This window comes from Camarhynchus parvulus, chromosome Z, assembly GCF_901933205.1.
Source record: "Camarhynchus parvulus chromosome Z, STF_HiC, whole genome shotgun sequence".
Classification (NCBI taxonomy): domain Eukaryota; kingdom Metazoa; phylum Chordata; class Aves; order Passeriformes; family Thraupidae; genus Camarhynchus; species Camarhynchus parvulus.
Genome location: NC_044601.1, coordinates 13,461,024 through 13,478,456, shown reverse-complemented (window position 1 = coordinate 13,478,456; position 17,433 = coordinate 13,461,024). Strand labels below are relative to the sequence as shown.

General features: G+C 36.4%; 1 protein-coding gene across 1 annotated transcript in view; it reads left to right on the top strand.

Annotated features, from left to right (window-relative positions):
• The window catches only part of LOC115915360, a 64,116-nt gene extending 48,517 nt beyond the window's left edge, over positions 1-15,599 (top strand). Inside the window, exon 3 of the mRNA XM_030968722.1 lies at positions 15,474-15,599. Within this exon, the coding sequence (XP_030824582.1) occupies positions 15,474-15,599 (126 nt within the window). The remainder of the gene's footprint in view (positions 1-15,473) is intronic.
• Positions 15,600-17,433: the final 1,834 nt, after the last annotated feature.

Here is a 17,433-nt window from a genome sequence, read left to right as displayed (position 1 = left end):
GAGTTTGTACATTTTTGTATTAACTCCTTTGGTTTTGAGACGTTTATCTTTTTTCTCTTGCATGTTCAAGAGATCAGGCCTCTGCCATCACCCATGGCTCATTCCGCAAGGATACACAAAAAGTGCCAGAATAATTTTCAAACAGTTTCAGCTTAATTTAACTTAATTATTTTAAGCAATTCAAAATGCTCTTTTCTGAGTTATATTTTCTGGAGAAACTTAAACTTTAGGAAAATCAGAAATGGAGGACTGGGATACCTTGTCATTTTACTGACTGACAGGGTCAGACCACATTTATGTCAGCAGTTATTTGAAAGCCTAATTCTGCTTTTGTATTTGGTTTCATCTACAATTATAAGACAGTTTTTCTACATGGAGATCCTCCAGAAAAGAGTGAAGTTAATGCTTTATTTCACCAGAGGTTAATCCCACTGCAAGGCATTTATTGAATCCCTCTATAGATGCTTTAATTTAGAAGTCACATGGCTTTAGTGCAGTAGAACTGAATGAAATCTCTTAGGGAATAGGCTAGTGATGGTTGCTTTCCTTCTGAATAAGGGAATTCACATGAAGCCTTAACAGGCTGTAACTTACCCTTATTTTTTCACCCCTCTGGCTAATTTGTGCTATCTCCCCAAAGTAATCATCAATATATTACAAATTATACTTCAGTACCAAAGTTTTTAATCTGGCAAGTGATAGCTTTTCATTTGGAGCACACATGCTAATAGGAAGTACCTATGTATAAGAAATAATACACAATCCTGCTAAAGAAATAATTGCACATATGTAATGAAAGTTGAATATTAATCTCCTCATAAGTACCATGGAGTCTGAACTATTTGGTAGCTTGTAATAATCTGTGAAAATTATAGATAAGCAGGGTGGGAAATAATGACCACTTGTTTCTTGTAATAATTTTAAGCAATAGCTTCCCTCTGTATCTGTCAAGCAGTTAAAATTGTGTACAAGATCATTCTGAATGACTGAAAAACAATGAAACACAGCAAGGGAATAGAATATTGCAGAAGATGATCCCCATCACCACTCTACCTTCTGTTCTCACAAGACAAATTCTGGGAACTTTTGTCTCAGTAAAATCCTGAGAGAACTTTGTATTTTTCCAAGGAAGATAGACTTGCAGAATGTGTCCCGTTTCTGAGCATTAGGAGTTAGTTTTAGCAGCTAAGCAAGGGTCTGAAAAAATTTACGCCATGTTTTGTCCTTTACATCCGGCTGGATGCAGGATGTAAAGACCAAAAGAAGTAGCCCTGCCTTGTTGGAGCAAGTGGATGTGTATGAGGTCCCATGTCCCCTGCATAGATCAGGTTGTCTCATGTCAGGCACTCAGTTAAAACCAGACCAGCTGGAAGTACAAGCACAATCCCTAAGGTCTTGTTGATAGCCTTTGTGTTTATTCATCTGAAACACGGCATCTGTAGGATACAGAATCGCTCCTAACACCTCAGGAGGAGTTTTCAGCTTTTGCATTTCAGGCATTATTCTCTTTTATTTTACTGCTAGGCTGTTCTAGATTCTATATATTCACTCTCTAAACCTTAAAAACATGCCAGACCATGCGTGGGCGATTTACCTTGTATGATCTGTCACAAGGAACTAATCACAGCAAATGCCTATCCCCTTCCTTCAGATTTGTGTAAACCAGCAGCTGGAAGTACCACACCAGAAACTCTTGAGTCAGCTACTGATCCTGAGCTCAGTCCCATCTGGTTCTCCAGAGGCAAAGCATGTGTGCTGCTGCTTAAAGATCTCCACAAAAACCATACATCACTTCACAGAGAATGCATTATCATTACAGGGAATACTTTCCTTGTATATTTGGAGAGAAAGGTAATTGCTGTGCAAAGACTACATATGTTTTAAGGCTCATTGACCAAATTATCATTTCCTATTTCCCATCTTCAGGCAGAGGAGAGTGAGAATCCTGTAACCTGACACAACAATATGTGAATCTGTTTACTTGCAGGCTCCAGAGTTCTGTGAGCTACTAACATAAAAGTCACTAGGCAACAGTTAACACAGATAAATTATTTTCCTTTATTGCAGAGGAGTGTAGGTACATATCTCCTACTAGCAGACATGAAATTCTAGCTAATAGTTTATTTGACAAAATCACACAGTCTTAAATAAAATAAATAAATAAATAAATAAGTGAACAAACATGAAAACAATAGGCAAAAGAGGACATAATTATTAAGTGTAATTATTTGTGGCTTTGAATATGCTGCTTATGGGAGTGAAACTCAAGGGGATTAAGAATGAGCCATAATAGGAAAGAGAAACACTAGAACAATATAAATTCTCTGAAGGGAATCCATACCATTAAAATAATAATAAAAAAGTAGAAATACTTGAAATGTTGGGAGTGTCTACAGGCAAATGTAGACCAGTATCCAAGTGTTCCAAGCAGCATACAGACTTGTGGCAAATGTCAGCCTTTATACTAAAGAATTTGAAATAAGAATGGTATAGGTGGGAAGCTACAAAACATCTTTTTCCCTTGGCCCTAGGGAAATCCTTGGTGTATTCAGATTGCTGTGGGTTCTCTGTCAGAGGAGTTAAAACAAGGGCTAAAACCTAAAACAAGATTCTCAATCCTCTATTGCTTTGGCTGGAAGAGATTTCACACCTGTTGCACTTCTAGCATTTTTCATGCAAATTCTTGAATTTCTCAGTCACTGCTTTTAAGGACTCTTCTTAACTTAGATATTTATTCTGTTCATTCACTAACAAAAGAATGCATAAGGTGTCAGTGAAGTGGGATACCAAAAATAACATGAAAAAGGACCTCTGAACATCCTTGGGAGAGAAATGCATACACACTGACATGAAATCAGATGTTACACTTAAAAGTGTGAGGAGTTAGTGAGACATTTCAACATGACTGCCTTTCATTCTTCTCGTTGAATTCCCACCTACTGCCATCATCACTGGTCTAAAGCTCTGTGTAAAATCCAGCATTTCAGCAACAAACACCAATTGAATTTGTCGCAGAAAAGCCAGAGTGAAATGTCGGCATTTTCCAAACTTAAGCCTTCTCAGAAGAGTCTTAATCATCAAGATACCCTGCTTATTTATTAAAGCCCACAAAGAGAAGACAGCTCAAGAACACTGTAGTCTACACACACTGCAGTTAACCGGAGCTATGAAGTCTCCAGAGTTGGAAGACTGCTCCTCTTTTCAGGTCATTGCAGTACAGGGTGTCAGCCCTACCTGACAGCCCAGCTATACCTTGGCAAATTCATTCTCTATCAGGAAAGGTTAGGCAGGCATTTTTTCTCTCCCAATGAGGATTTTCTCTTGCACTATGAGAGAGCCTGAAGGCTCTCGCTTGTAAACAAGGACCAATCTGGGATTAGAGACAATTGTGAGATTCTGACATTAGTACCAGAAGAGATTGTAATGGCTTTCCTCAACAAAACAGAATTGATATTAACAGCTGGAGGCAGCAGCAAAGAGGGAATAGCAAGAGGAGTGCATGAAACTTTCCATGAAGGGATGATTACCCTTAAGATCACGTATGACTAGACAGCTCTGGTGATCTGATTCCAAGATCAGAAAAAAAATGCTCTAGAAAACTAGAACTATTAGACAAAATGGTGATTCAGAGATTTCCCTTTTCAGTTTCCTCTCCACAAGAAGCTTAGTAATGCTGGAAATAAAAAAAAAGTGCCTAGGAAAAAGGCACTTTTCTCAACCTCCCCATGTACTCATGCAGAGCGAGGGAGAAGCAACATTTTAGTTGATCTAACCTTTAATTACACATGATAAGTTCCTGAAAGCTCATCTTTAGTATTGATTCTTGCTGTGGGTAATTTAATTGTATCTAGAATCCCCAGTGTTAACTACTAAAGTGAAACCAGGGATGGTGCTATGATCTAGACATTTTCAGAATATTTCAACAGCAAGCAGACTTAAAAGAAGTGAGTAGAAAAACAATCAGATTAGAAACAGTAGAGTGACGCAAGAACAATTTATTGTGGAAAAAGAAGACTGGCACAAGTTTTTCTGAGCTTTTTAGGTTGGATTTTTGTTTGGGTTTTTTCCTTTATTTTGTTTTTTTTCATTCTCATTCCAGTTTACTATTTGTTCAGCTCAGTTTGCTTCTGGTTCACTTAGTTTTGACATATGACTAAACAAAATTGCCAAGGGCACATAGATGATGGATGACACAATGATGGCTGACTTATTTTCATTCAAATTCTAAATTCTTCTAAATAGGACATTTTTCTTTCTACGTTCAATATATTGCATGTATGAAAGTGAAGAAGTTCGCCTGATCTGATTGTGGGGGAAGAAAAAGGAAGAGAAAGCTGGACTGCATTTTTGCAGCAGTATAAACTTTATTTAGATTCTTCACCTGTAGGAGTTCTCATCCCTTACAAAAGTACAAAGAGATATGAGTAAGTGCTTTTTGCCTTCTGATGTGTTGCATGGCAATCTTAATGAGCTTCTTTCTCTGTCCTGTTCAGGAAGCAAAGAAAACCACAGCAGAAACATCACAGGCTTGAAATTGCTGTTACAGTCGTTAACAGACTGCTGGAAATAAGTGCCAGCAGGAGAGCAGACTAAGCAGCTCAGCAGGGCCAGCATTTTTACTGAACACAGAGGAAAGGCTGAAGAAACAGGAGCCTGTTAGTCATACCACATGGCTGCTAAAGGAACTTTGCTGGTTCCCTTGTGTATGTGTGTTCTACTTTTACCTTTGGCCAGTGGCACAGCTGCTCCAAAAGGAAAATAAGGAAAATCTTGCCAAACACACCAGAGGTAATTAATTAGGCCAATGGCATCTTTTCCTTCATGTCAGACCTCCCCTTACCAGGTCACGGAGAAGATACAGTTTTAATTTTTGCTTGCCTTTTTTTAAGGCAGGCTTCTCCTGCCTTATAGCTAGTAACAATAGAGATACTAATTTTGGAGGTTAAATGCACAACTACTCCCCTCCCAACACATCCAGAGACTTTAAAAAAGGGATAACTCGCTGCAAATTTCTTGCCAATGAAAATGTGAAGGGTAAATTTCAGATTTTTGTGGTGATCCACAAGACTTAGGACTGTGATATTAGAACTCTGCACAAACTTTTTTTCTTAAAGTCTGATAAAACTAAATATGTTCACTGTAACACATGGTTTTCACTCCAGTATTTAAGACAAATTTTTGAAATTCCACAGAATTCTTTGAAGTGAAATAGATGTGAGACATGGCTCTTTTGTCACTCCTGAAAAAAAGGACAAAATCATGGTACCTGTAGACCTTGAAGCATTTGTAGATTTTAAATCCTGATAATCTATTGCCTGCTAACCTACAGTTAGATGTAACTACAAAAAGCACACTAACTTAATTAAACCACACATGAAGTTATAAATTAACTTGGTGAGTGTATACTCTTTCAGCCTATTCAGCCCTTTCAGTGTTTTAAACAGCATATATTTCAGGACAACCCCTTGAGGAACTTCACCTGTAACTACCCCCTACATGAAACACGAACCAGTAACTACTACAATGATCCAGCTAATTTTGTCTCTTCTTTTTGTCCACACACCTACAACATGACATCCCAAGCTAATAGAGACAGATTATATCTACCTGTTTTATTCCTAAATTCTGTCATTTTTTTGCAAGGTCATTCATGGCACACCCTCAGCAGCCCACACTAACTTTCTCATCAAATTCTGGTTATTAATGTGCTCAGATATGTGGTCCAAGAGGACCTGCTCCATTTTGCGTCCAAGTGAAGCTGACTAGCCTGCACTTCCCAGCATAATCCTTTTGGAATTTTTTGAATATGGGTGTGACATTTCCCTTTCTGCAGCTGTTGCAGATTGCCTAGAATCTCCATGATCTTTCAAAGATAACACAGTTCAGCCTTTCAAAGACAATCTCTGTGCACCCTTAGACATAGCCCACCAGGCCCCATGAAACTTTATGGGTTGAGTTTCTTCAAGTGACTCATAAGCAGGATCTTGTTCATTATTGATTGTTATTTTTGAAACTTGCCTTTAGAAAAAAGGCTTGGGAGACCTTGCTTGTGAAAGGAAAATGGGAAAGGAGCTCTGTTCTGTCAGAGGGCAAGATGGCATAAAATAACAAAGTGTCAATATGTAAGTAGTAAATAAGAGAGCAACCAACATTGATCTTTAAAGCATTAAGAAACAGAAGCTAATGTATCATTGTGAGACATCATTCTCCTATTGGTCGTATAAGCTTGCAATCATGTGTGAAATTTCTGCACAGGGAAAAGGCCCAGTGTTTTATCACCAGTAATGAAAGCATCACTTTCAGGGATCCTGTGGGTATTTGAAGCCTAGATGTTCCTCAGTGCAGTAATAGAAGAATGTTGATTATTATATCCAATTTGCAAATTGATTTTGAAGTAATTTCACCTTGAATTCATAATTAAGGTTTATTTTTCTCATGAATCCAGACAACAAAAGGAACATGACTTTCCAGACTAGTTTGGAAATTGAAGGCCTCCTTAAAAAATAAGGGAATAAATGAACCTGTATTGGATCACAGCAGGAGCCACAAAATCCCACTTCTGTCAGCAGCAGCCTCAGAAAATAAATCATTCACGTACAGGAAACACCCTTTGTGAAAGAAGGGAGATAATGGTGGGGGGTTTTCATGTTTTACAATGTGGGACCACGTATCAGAGAGGCTAAAAATTCCTGAGATTAAAAAAGAAATCATATTGTTCTGTCATAATGATTAGCAATGCTTATGAAAATCAGCACAGAGACTGGGGAAAGTGATGACATTAGCATAGGCATCTATCAAGTATATTAGGCTTAGATCTTTAAAGCAGCTTAAGGGACTTGGATATCACTACTCAGTAGCATATAGGTCTAACAATTAGGATTGAGCAAATCTAGGGGGAAAAGAGCTGCTTAAACAGCTTCTAAGATTTTGAAAACATAGAAACAGAATACATGGTCTAATTCTGAAAACACCAAAATAGGACCAACTTTTCTCTTGTTAATAATCTCATTAACTCAATGGGACTGCTGACATGAATATAATTACCTCATACATAAATAGGCATTTTCAGGTTTCCATGTACCAATACCTCTCAGCACAAAAAAAAAAAAAATAGATCTTTAATAATGAAATCTCATTACTTGCAAGTGTCTCTTTACAAATATTTGACAATAAGCTTAATGGTAGAACAAATATGGTATCAACAGAATATTGCTTAGCTATGTTTAGGAAATGGTAAAGTACACACATTATAAATTAAGAAAAAAAATGAAGTATTTTTTTTAAGCTATGAGTCTAGCACTTCAGTTATGCAAGTGCACTTTACACTTGGGATGCAATTCAATTTGATGAAAGATCCTTTAAAATAAAAAAGTCCTCTGAATAAGAATACTCAGTGGGAAATAATGATCTAGCAAGAGTTTCATTTTGGAGTCTTCCAAACATAAACAAATAAGAAAATTTTTAAAGCTCTTTCTTTCAAAGAAATACCATCTGGACACTCCAACAGTTAAGAATTTTTGGTCATCTAAGAAAGAAAAATTTCTCCAGGTAAAATGACAAAATAGATTATCTAAATTCAGGCAGTAAAAAGACGTTTTACATAATCCAAAGAGGAGAAAAAGATTATCTTGTCAGAAATCCTGCTGTGGCTGACTCTAAGCAGTCAAAAAGCAAGATGATTCCATTTAAAACAGTGTTTTGTTGCAATTTATATTACAATTTAATCACTGGAGTTTTTAAACTGCATATGTTTCTACCTACTTATAAACAGGATTTAAGGCTTTAATCCACATACTGAGGGCACAGAGCTTGAACTCTGTGAGCAACATATTTACATTTTAGAAAGTATTTAAAATCACAAACCTGCGGAGTAACAGAACATGATGCCTTATGGATGGGTGATTATGGTTCTGTGAGTCATGTTTTTATGAAGAACCAAAGCAAATTACTGTATACGAGAATCCTGGTGATCGTTGCGTGCTTTTATTCCGTAAATTATGTACCCCGACATGGGGCAACAGCAATAATTATAAAATTTACTTCCCTGTCTGTGTTTGTCCAACATGCTTGCAAAATTGGGCACAAATTCTCTGCATGACTACCTGTGCTTTTCATAGAGGTTAAAATAAAACTTCAAGTATATATGTGTTTGAATTTAATTCATACAATCATCGTACCTGTTATCTCCTCTGTCTTTTTGCCTATTAACAACCACTTGAGTGAGAGGACAAACTCATTTTCACCACCAAATCAACTGTTTTGTTGTATATATTCAAAATAGTACATGAAAGGAAGTGAAAACTGTGAAGTAATAAAAATAATTTGATTAAAAGACTCGAAAACATACTTATGAAACACAGCATTTCTCAGACATTCATTGTCTTTTATTGGAAATAAAGTTTTTTTGGGTTTTCTTTAGGTATTGACACTTATAACATATCTTCAGCCAGTGGCCACACGCTGAATCTGAAATGTCTGCTAATTGATAACAAGGAGGCAAGATACCCATAGATTGCATAGTTTTTACATCTTTATCTTTTCTATCACCACTCTCACAATACTTCATATATGATAATTTCTTAATAGAAGCAACAGTGGAGGAAACATTTTCACTGTTGGTTCAACAGTTTTTTAGTGGAGAGTACCAGAACCAAAGATATGTTTCCATGTTATTTTGGTGGCATTATTTAAAAAAGCTTCAAGGACATTTGCAGCAGAAATTATACTCATATCAAAGAATTGAAACAATGAATGTAACTGATGCCTACAGGGATATAAATAGGTTTGCAGTATGAAACACTTTTCAGGATTGAATGGATGCTCAGCACTGCAGTATGATAAATGTGTATAAAAAATCATGTTGTGTATATACAAATGTGTATAAAAAATGGAAGAATCACTATTAACCATACTAATTTTATTGAACATGGAAAAACAGAGACCCCTTCTCTTTTATGCTAAATATGACTATTCTCTTTCACGTCTTTTCTACATGGAGGTTTGAAATCAAACACAACAGTAAAGCAGACCCGACCTATCTTCTCTTCAGCGTCTCCTGCTTTGCTTTAAAGTGAGTCTTGATGAAGATCTTTGCTCATTTGGATTATGCTCTTGGGCACATGGTGTTGTCCTGTGCAGGGACGGGATTTGAATTTCTGTGACCCTTGTAGGTCTCTTCTACCTGAGGATACTCTAAGATTCTATGATCCTTTGTCACCTTCAGCAACAATGACTGCTAATTTTCCCCTTTGACTGGTGTTGAGGGAGAAAATATGTATTACTTGGAGCAATTACATTTGCATAAGTATAGGAAATCTCACCAGTTGCCAATACTATTCTTCAGTTTATCTCTAACAGGCTTCTCAGCAATTCATCTGTTTGCCTGGAAACAAGTGCAATCCCACCAAGAAGCCATGAAAAAAAAAATTAACAAAATCACAAAAGCAGTGAAGGCATAATTGTTATTCACCAAATTCCACAAAGTTAGAATGATGTAGAACTTACTGAAATATGGAATTGCATTAAAGAGAAAATAATTGGTTTGTTTTTACAGTGAATAATGACTGGAGTGGACTCTATGAAGGGAGAAAACCTATGTCAAAAACTTGGGAAAAGATTAGACAAATTGGTAGGATTAAAATGCAAATACCAAAAGGAATAGGCAACGTACCTCTTATAACTTTTACCCAAAATTATAAAAGATAGAGTCTAATTTAGCATATGGAGGGTTGAAGATCAAGTTGAAGAATCAATCATACATTTTACTATGCAAAGAAGATGAGAAGATGCAGTCATGTAAGGTGTATAAATTAGGTACTTGAAGCCTACGTTTTGTTTCAAATACAGAAATGATGAAGCTCACAAACTCACTTAAAAATTCTTATCCTGAAATATGACATTCACACTCAGGAAATTTTATTTATATTTGATTAATTAATGTTACTTTTCTTTTTATTTAAAATGTCATCTCATCTCTTTGACACAACATCCATAATATAGGTTTGTTAGTGAGCTACCATCTTGAAGGGTTTTTATAAGAAATGAGAATGGTCATATCTTGTGTCATCTTTTCATCTACAATCAAAATACTTTTAATTATTATGTGATGTTTTGTTTATTAGCCTGCCTTCCTTGTTTTGTTCAGACATATAATTTCATATTGACAGGGTTTTCTGTTTTTTTCTATGTCACTCTAGTGTTGGGATTAAATCTCTGAAGAGCAGGAATAAATGGAAAATGTATGAATGAATGCTCTGTTAAAAAATGACATGTGTTCCAATTTATTTAGCTGGCCAATGAGAAATAAACTTAATGGTAAGACAGAATATTTTTGGAAACCATCCCAGTAATTATCAATTACTTAAGGACAAGCAAGAATCAAAAGTTCTTTGCCAATTGCCTTCCCCTTTATAAAAATACATGTGTTTACTCAAATGTGAAAGAGAAAAATCTGTATTTTTCAGTGAAAGGGTTAATAATTCAACCTTATGTATATATTTAGCATTCTCCCTCAATTATTTTTCTTCAAATTAGATCTCACTTTACAAAAATATACAAAGAAATTATCAATCAAATAAAAATATCCTCTCTGATATGTGCTTTGTATTCATTTGTATACTTCTATCCATTCTTGAAGAGATCTTCATTCATACATTAAGAAATAATTAGATCTTGCAAAGAAAACTTTAATCAAATTAAGTAGCAAAAAGCTAACAATATATAATCTACGGAGAATGGTTTCTTCTCCTTGGTCACAAACCAGGTAATTTTGATTAGAATAATCCACACCATGGTCAGAAGCATGTATACATGCTACAAACTGCATTATTGCATATGATATTCCCTGATTCTGAAGTGCCATATTTGCTTATTTTTTTGAGCATCTGTCTACAATCAATCACTAAGCTAACAATGTCTATCAAAGGTCTTGCAAGTGGCTATAGACTACAAATTTGATAATCCAATGGTAGCATGTCCTTTGTATGAGTTCTTCCTTCCAATGCACACCCTCTGCCCTTTGAGTTCCACTGATGGGCAATGTGATTTGTCCTAAGAACACAAGGTGGGAATTGCAGGAAGAGCTGTCTGAATGCTCTCCTACCACAGACGTGTGAGCTGTGATTATTGGGATTGACTTTGTTACATTGGCTTGCAAAAGGATATAAAATGCTTCTGGAGACTGGGCAAACAGGGCAAAATATAAGCAGCTTCTAGATGGAAGGCCTGGCTAAGATCTGGTCACATAGGGAGACAAAATCCTACAGTAGCTCCATAGGTCCTTTGTTGCTTTATAATTGTACATTCTGCAAGGCTGAAGACTATAAACCAGTACATATCTAACAGAACAGGTCTAATATCATAACCCTTTAGAACTGCTTGCATTATATACTGCATTGGCAAATAAATCTAATTGTAATGGAAGACCAGTTATCTTATCTTCGGATAAGTCCCACTTGGCATTCCTAGGATAAATTATATTGCCCATCAGAGAAAATTGCAAGGGAGAGTACGTGTATGTGGCTGAAGACCAAACTATTTTCATTGCTGTGACAAGCTGGAAGGGAAAAGGTACTGGAGGCCCTCAGGCATCCGCTAAGACATTAATTGTCAAGAACTGTAAAGCAAGTGAACCAAAGTGAGTGCTTCTGAGGCACTAGGACTTTGAAAACTACCTTTGGTACTATGATTGCTTCTTATGCCACAATTTGTGGTGTAAGAAACAAACCTAAACATACAGCATGAGATTAATTTTCCCTCAGAAAGTCATTTGAAGACATAAAAAAAAAATGTTTTGTTAGCAGTTGAATCTCTGCCCCAAACTATTTCTACTATGTCCTATCTTACCCTAGAAATGGAAGTATTTAAATGTTAAGTAAATTATAGACAACTAAATTTTCAAAAATAATTTCTATCAAATATTTTTGTAAATAAACAAGGTTTATATTTTGAAGTTCACATTTGTTGTTAAACCAAGAATCGTCTGGAACAAATCTCCTTGAGCGGCTAAAGAGCACTAGAAAGTTTGAAAACACTCATTTGCTAAAATGAAACATAACATTTTCAGACTAGATTTACCAACAGAGTGTGACAAAATTTCAAAACCAACATCATTCATAGATGATTCTTTCTTGGCAGCTTATCTTTTCTAGTCTTCTAGTTATATCTTGTAATTTTCTTGATTCTCCAAGCTATTTATTTAAATATTAGGTCTGTGCTTGGTTGTAATGTTTTTTATGTTTTGCCTCCTGGTGCTTACAGCTTATGCTATTTGTTTTGTACCTTGATCTAATATAACCTTCAGTTGTACTATAAAATATATCTAATATTTTTGCATTTTTTCTAATTAAATGAGAACAAACTTGCCATATTTCCAACCTAGGTAAACATCAGAAGTAATAATATGAAGGTCTTGCTTGAAACTTTAACTTTGAGACTTCTACTTGAAATCTAGTTTTACTTTAGCACTCTATTTTCTAATCACTAGACCTGTTCATTGTCCAACAGGAGTTAATGAAGTGTTAAAGACTATTCTAGGGATGGAAGAAATTGATATGGCAATAATGTTTAAAATTTCTGTCCTTCTGCTACAGCGTTCTGAGAAAAATCCACTTACTCAGTTCTTGAAATTTCCTACTAGGCAATTTCAAATTTATCTGCACTGCATGTGTTAACAAATCATTGTATAATCTTTTACTTTTGGCCTCACAACACCTGATTGCTGTTTATTTCACAAACCAAAACTTTAGAAACTTTAATTTCTAAAGTCCTAAAGCAACTTTATCTGGAGGTAAGACTTAGAGATTAAAAATAAAATCAACAAGAGAATAATATCTTCTCAGCATATCCCAGAATGATGCAATAAAAATTCCTGACGGATTAGAAAAAAAAAAAAGATATGTAAAATTTCAATGAAGATGAGCTTAAAAATTACCAATATTATGTTGAGTAAAACAATTTGTGAATGAGTGCATAGTAAAAAAAAAGTGAAAACAACAAAAAAAATTTGTTCATCTACAGAAAATGGAGGGAATGAGGTGCTGCCCATGGACATCACTGGGAGTGCAGACACAGTAATTTTATGTGTGTTTTATGTATAAAATATATTAGCTTCAATAGTCAGTATTACCCTGTTTGGAATAGAAGATACAGCATTACAGATACACATAGCAACTTCTTAAAAAAGCATGCTTTGTGATTCATTTCCATGAGAGTGTAAAAACTGATTGCTATTGTCAGATATTAAGAGCTGAATAAATGAATTTTTCTACTGATCTAGAAAGCTCTTTGTTTCCTACTATATGCTGTTTTCCAAATAATCTAGCAAAATAACACTTAATTGTGAAATGTAATGAAACTCCAGCAATTACAGTAGCCAATAAAAAGAAAAGCTTTCCTTCTGCATGCATATGGAATCCTAATAGAAAGATTTGTTTACATTTAGGGTTGGTTTGAAATAAAATGCAAGTATCTCTTTAAATGTTTTCACTATACAACTTACTGTTACATAAGCACTCTCCGCCCCCAACAACCAACCAACCAACCAATCAAAAACCAAAACAAAAACTCCAGACCTGGTGGAAATAAAACTGTGCTTTAACTGACAGAACTTCAAGATTCATATGTGTTTAGTTCAACAAGGACAAGGTGCATAGGCATGGGTGATTATTTAAACAGAAATCTGGCTAATATTAGGTATGATTTTAGCTGATAAGTGCACACAATATACAATACTTTATTGGTATTTTGCCATTTTCAGTGTGCTATAAGTATGGGTTGTTGACAAGCAGGAGGTCATAAAAACTACACTCCCTTAGTGTAGGGAGCCAAAAATACATTACAAATCTGCGGGCTGCACTGCATCAACTAAATCCAAAACAAAGAAGTGTAGTAAAGCTTGTGCGTTCTTTTGCACAGCCTGGTTTTCGGTAGTGGAGGGCAGTGAGAAGCTGCTGGAAGCTTCCACCATGTCCAGCAGAGCCAGTCCCTGATGGCTCTGAAAATGGACATACTGCTGGGCAAGACTGGGCCAGCTAGAGAAGTTGGTAATGCTTCTGTGATAACAGATTTAAGAAGAAAATCAAGACAAAGTGGGGCACACACAGATATTTTTTTCAGTCAGAGAAGAGGAGGAGGTGAGTACATGTGAGGGAAGCAACATGGAGACACCAGGGTCAGTGCAGAAGGAGGAGCAGGGAGGGGTTCCAGCACTGGAGCTGAGATTCCCCTGCAGGCCGTTGTGCAGCCCATGGTGAAGCAGCTGTGCCTCTGCAGCCCATGGGGATTCACAGGGATGCAGAGATCCACCTGCACCCCATGGAGATGCCCATGCTGGAGCAGGCGGATGCCTGGAGGAGGCTGTGACCCTGTGGGAGACCTGTGGAGAGAGGGGCCCTGGCCCCAGGCTGGAGCAGCCTGTCCTTGGAGGACTGCATCCCTTGGAAGAGTGACCCACACCGCAGCAGTTTTGGGAGCACTGTTTGTCTGTGGGAGGGACTCACATTGCAGCAGTTTTGGGGGGACTGCTGCTTGTGAGATTGGAGCCATGCTGAAGAAGTTCCCGGACAACTGCCTCCTGTGGGAAAGACCTCATGGCATAGCAGTGAAAGGACTCCTCTCCCTGAGCAGTGGAAGACCTCAAGCAGCAAACTGACCAAAGTTCCATACCCTGTCTCCCTGCACTGTTGGGGGGAAGGAGGGAGGGTTTGGGGGAAGAAAAGTTGTTTTTGAGGACTTATTTTACTTCTCATTATCCTCCTCTGATTTTTTTTTAGTAATAAACTCATTTTGTACCTCTAAGAGAGCCTGTTTTTCTCTTGGAGTGTTTTCTCCCAGTTCTTATCTCAACTCATGAAGCCTTCATTTAAATTTTTTCTCTCCTCTGCCCAACTGTGGCAGGAGAGAGTAAGTGATTTCCATGGCTTCCTGGTGTTGGTCCAGTGTCAAGCCATGACAGCTTGTAAAACAGAAAGAGTGAAAAAGTGAGGCAAATATATTTTGTCTTCCAAAATTTGAGATTTTATATATCTTTTTGGAATCTGTTATACTTCTGTTTTTTCTTCCCTGTCTATAACTGGACGAAACATTTCAGGAGACTGTTATTTTGGATACTCGAGTCATACAGCTTCCAGACCACTGGAGCCTATTGCAAACAACTCATATTATGTGTTTTCTAAAGAAAAGCCTTGTCAATATATATTTCCTATGAACAAAACCTTTCTATCTCCACAAAATGAGCAGTAGAAAAAACAGGTTTTTATGACCATCTTGCATAGGACTTGAATGGGGAAAAAAAATTAACTAGAAATATTGAAAGAAGAATAGCAGTGGAACAGAGAGAAGTATTTTCTCCAAAGCTACAGTTGAACAGCTTAGCAAAATCAGTCTTCTAAGTTTTCTCAGAGGCAAATGATCTGAGCTGTATTCATGGGAATCTTTCAGATTATTTTTGTCACCGAGAACATTCCTTGTTTCAGAGTTTGGATCTATCAAATTCCTTTGGAAGGGTGGACCTGCATTTCATCATAATTCAAAGGAACCCAGCTGTTGTCCTCCACAGGGGCCTGTTACCTGGTGCAGTAGCGCCTCACATGCCCAGGTGAGATATTTCTGTGTTTTATCCTAGAGTGCACAAAGGAGGGAGCTGGGTGGTAGCACACAAAAGCCTGACTCCGTGATTATCTAAACTTTACACTGTTTATACATTTTAACAAACAAAGGCATCAGTGTTCATTGGTCACAGTTTCCACAACTTTTTCATCAGTTAGTACTCAACCCCCTATTTGCTCATTGTATGTCTCACTTCTCATGTTAATTAGTCCTCTGGCATAGTTCTTCTCTTCATCTGGCTCTGGGGTCTGTCTGGAGTGGGTGGTCACTGAAATGGTGGTCATGATCTCCCACTGCTGGAATTACCTCTGCCCCAGTTACTGCTCAGTCCTGACTTCACTCCAGGTGGCTCTCATCCAGACAGCCCATTCATCTTAGGATGTCTTCCCTTGTCCTTGAAAAAAACATATGAGCCAAGAATACAACATTCACACTGCAATTGCTTAATCATAAACCTAGTAAACCCGACATAATTGTCTAGCTACGGCTTCTGATTAACAATGATAAAAAAATTTCTAAGTTTGACTCAAATCTTGAGGGGTTCATATCTTCAGGAGATCAATTCCACTGTAGCAGAAATTCTTGAAAATATTTAAGGTCTTAAAAAGACATAAAACTATACTTCCTCCCAAGAAACACCATGCACAACATGAGAGAATAGTGCAAGCTTCTGCTTGCATTAAGATGCATCTCTTATCAAAACTGCTTCCACATTGGCATTTAAATTTTCACTCTTGTAAGATAGTGAAACAACATTTGTACAACATTTGTTTTATCATGGCACAACTCCAGTATCTGCTGAATTGTTGTTACTGATTTTAAATTAAAGAATAGAAGATTAATTTGATTTTTCACAGTGAAAAGTTGTCTATCTGCGGTGTATTTTCTTTTAGATGATGGAAGAAGGTTTCCTAATAAAAAAAGTAAGGAAAAAACATGAATATCAAATGAAGTTAGGAATATATTAATATATGTTTTCATGATAAAGCTGTTATGATTGCATATTGATTCCAGAAACAACTATTTTTTAAGCTTCTACATAATCTTTCATTTCTACTTGTCATACACAAATATTTTATTCATACAGAATTTAAAAAATATTATTAATATTGATGCCACATAAATTTCTCAGCACTTTTCTTGATTATTTCTATTCGCGCATTTCTCCTCTGTGGTGGTGAGGAGGCAGGTGGTACTGTAGCTTACTCACATACTTCTATGTATGTATATGCATATAGTCAAATTAATGAAGAACTGCCTTCTGTAGTAGGAATATTCTAATTACATCTGTCACAGTTTGAAAATAATCACAACACTGCTCAATAAACAAGGTAGTTTAAACCCCGTTCAGAAATCCTTGTCCTGTTCTGTTGATGTAACAACTATTGTTTCAGCTGCAGAAAAGCCTGACCCTTTTCTCCTTTTTCTCTACTCAGAAAATAAATTCAAGAACTGTTGGTCTTATCTTGTTAAGAAAAGTAGGTTAATTATGAAATTTGTAATAATTTTCAGCATCACTCACATAATTTTAAGTCCAGCTTTATTTTGTGGTGTACAAAGTACATTTGGTTTTATCAGTAAAATAAATTGATATAGTTTGGATATGGAGAGAGCCTAATAATGATGTAAATCAATATAACCTGATATAAGCCAAGTACATAAATTTTCCCCAAAGGAAGATTTAACATGAAGAGTCAATCTGTTCCTAATAGAAGTGTCATTGTTTCTTTTCTGACCACAGAAACCATGTCATTCTGACCTTTAAAAAATTCTGAATGCTATGGAGACTATCCTTTATAGAAGTAAACAGCTCATGGAAATATTCCA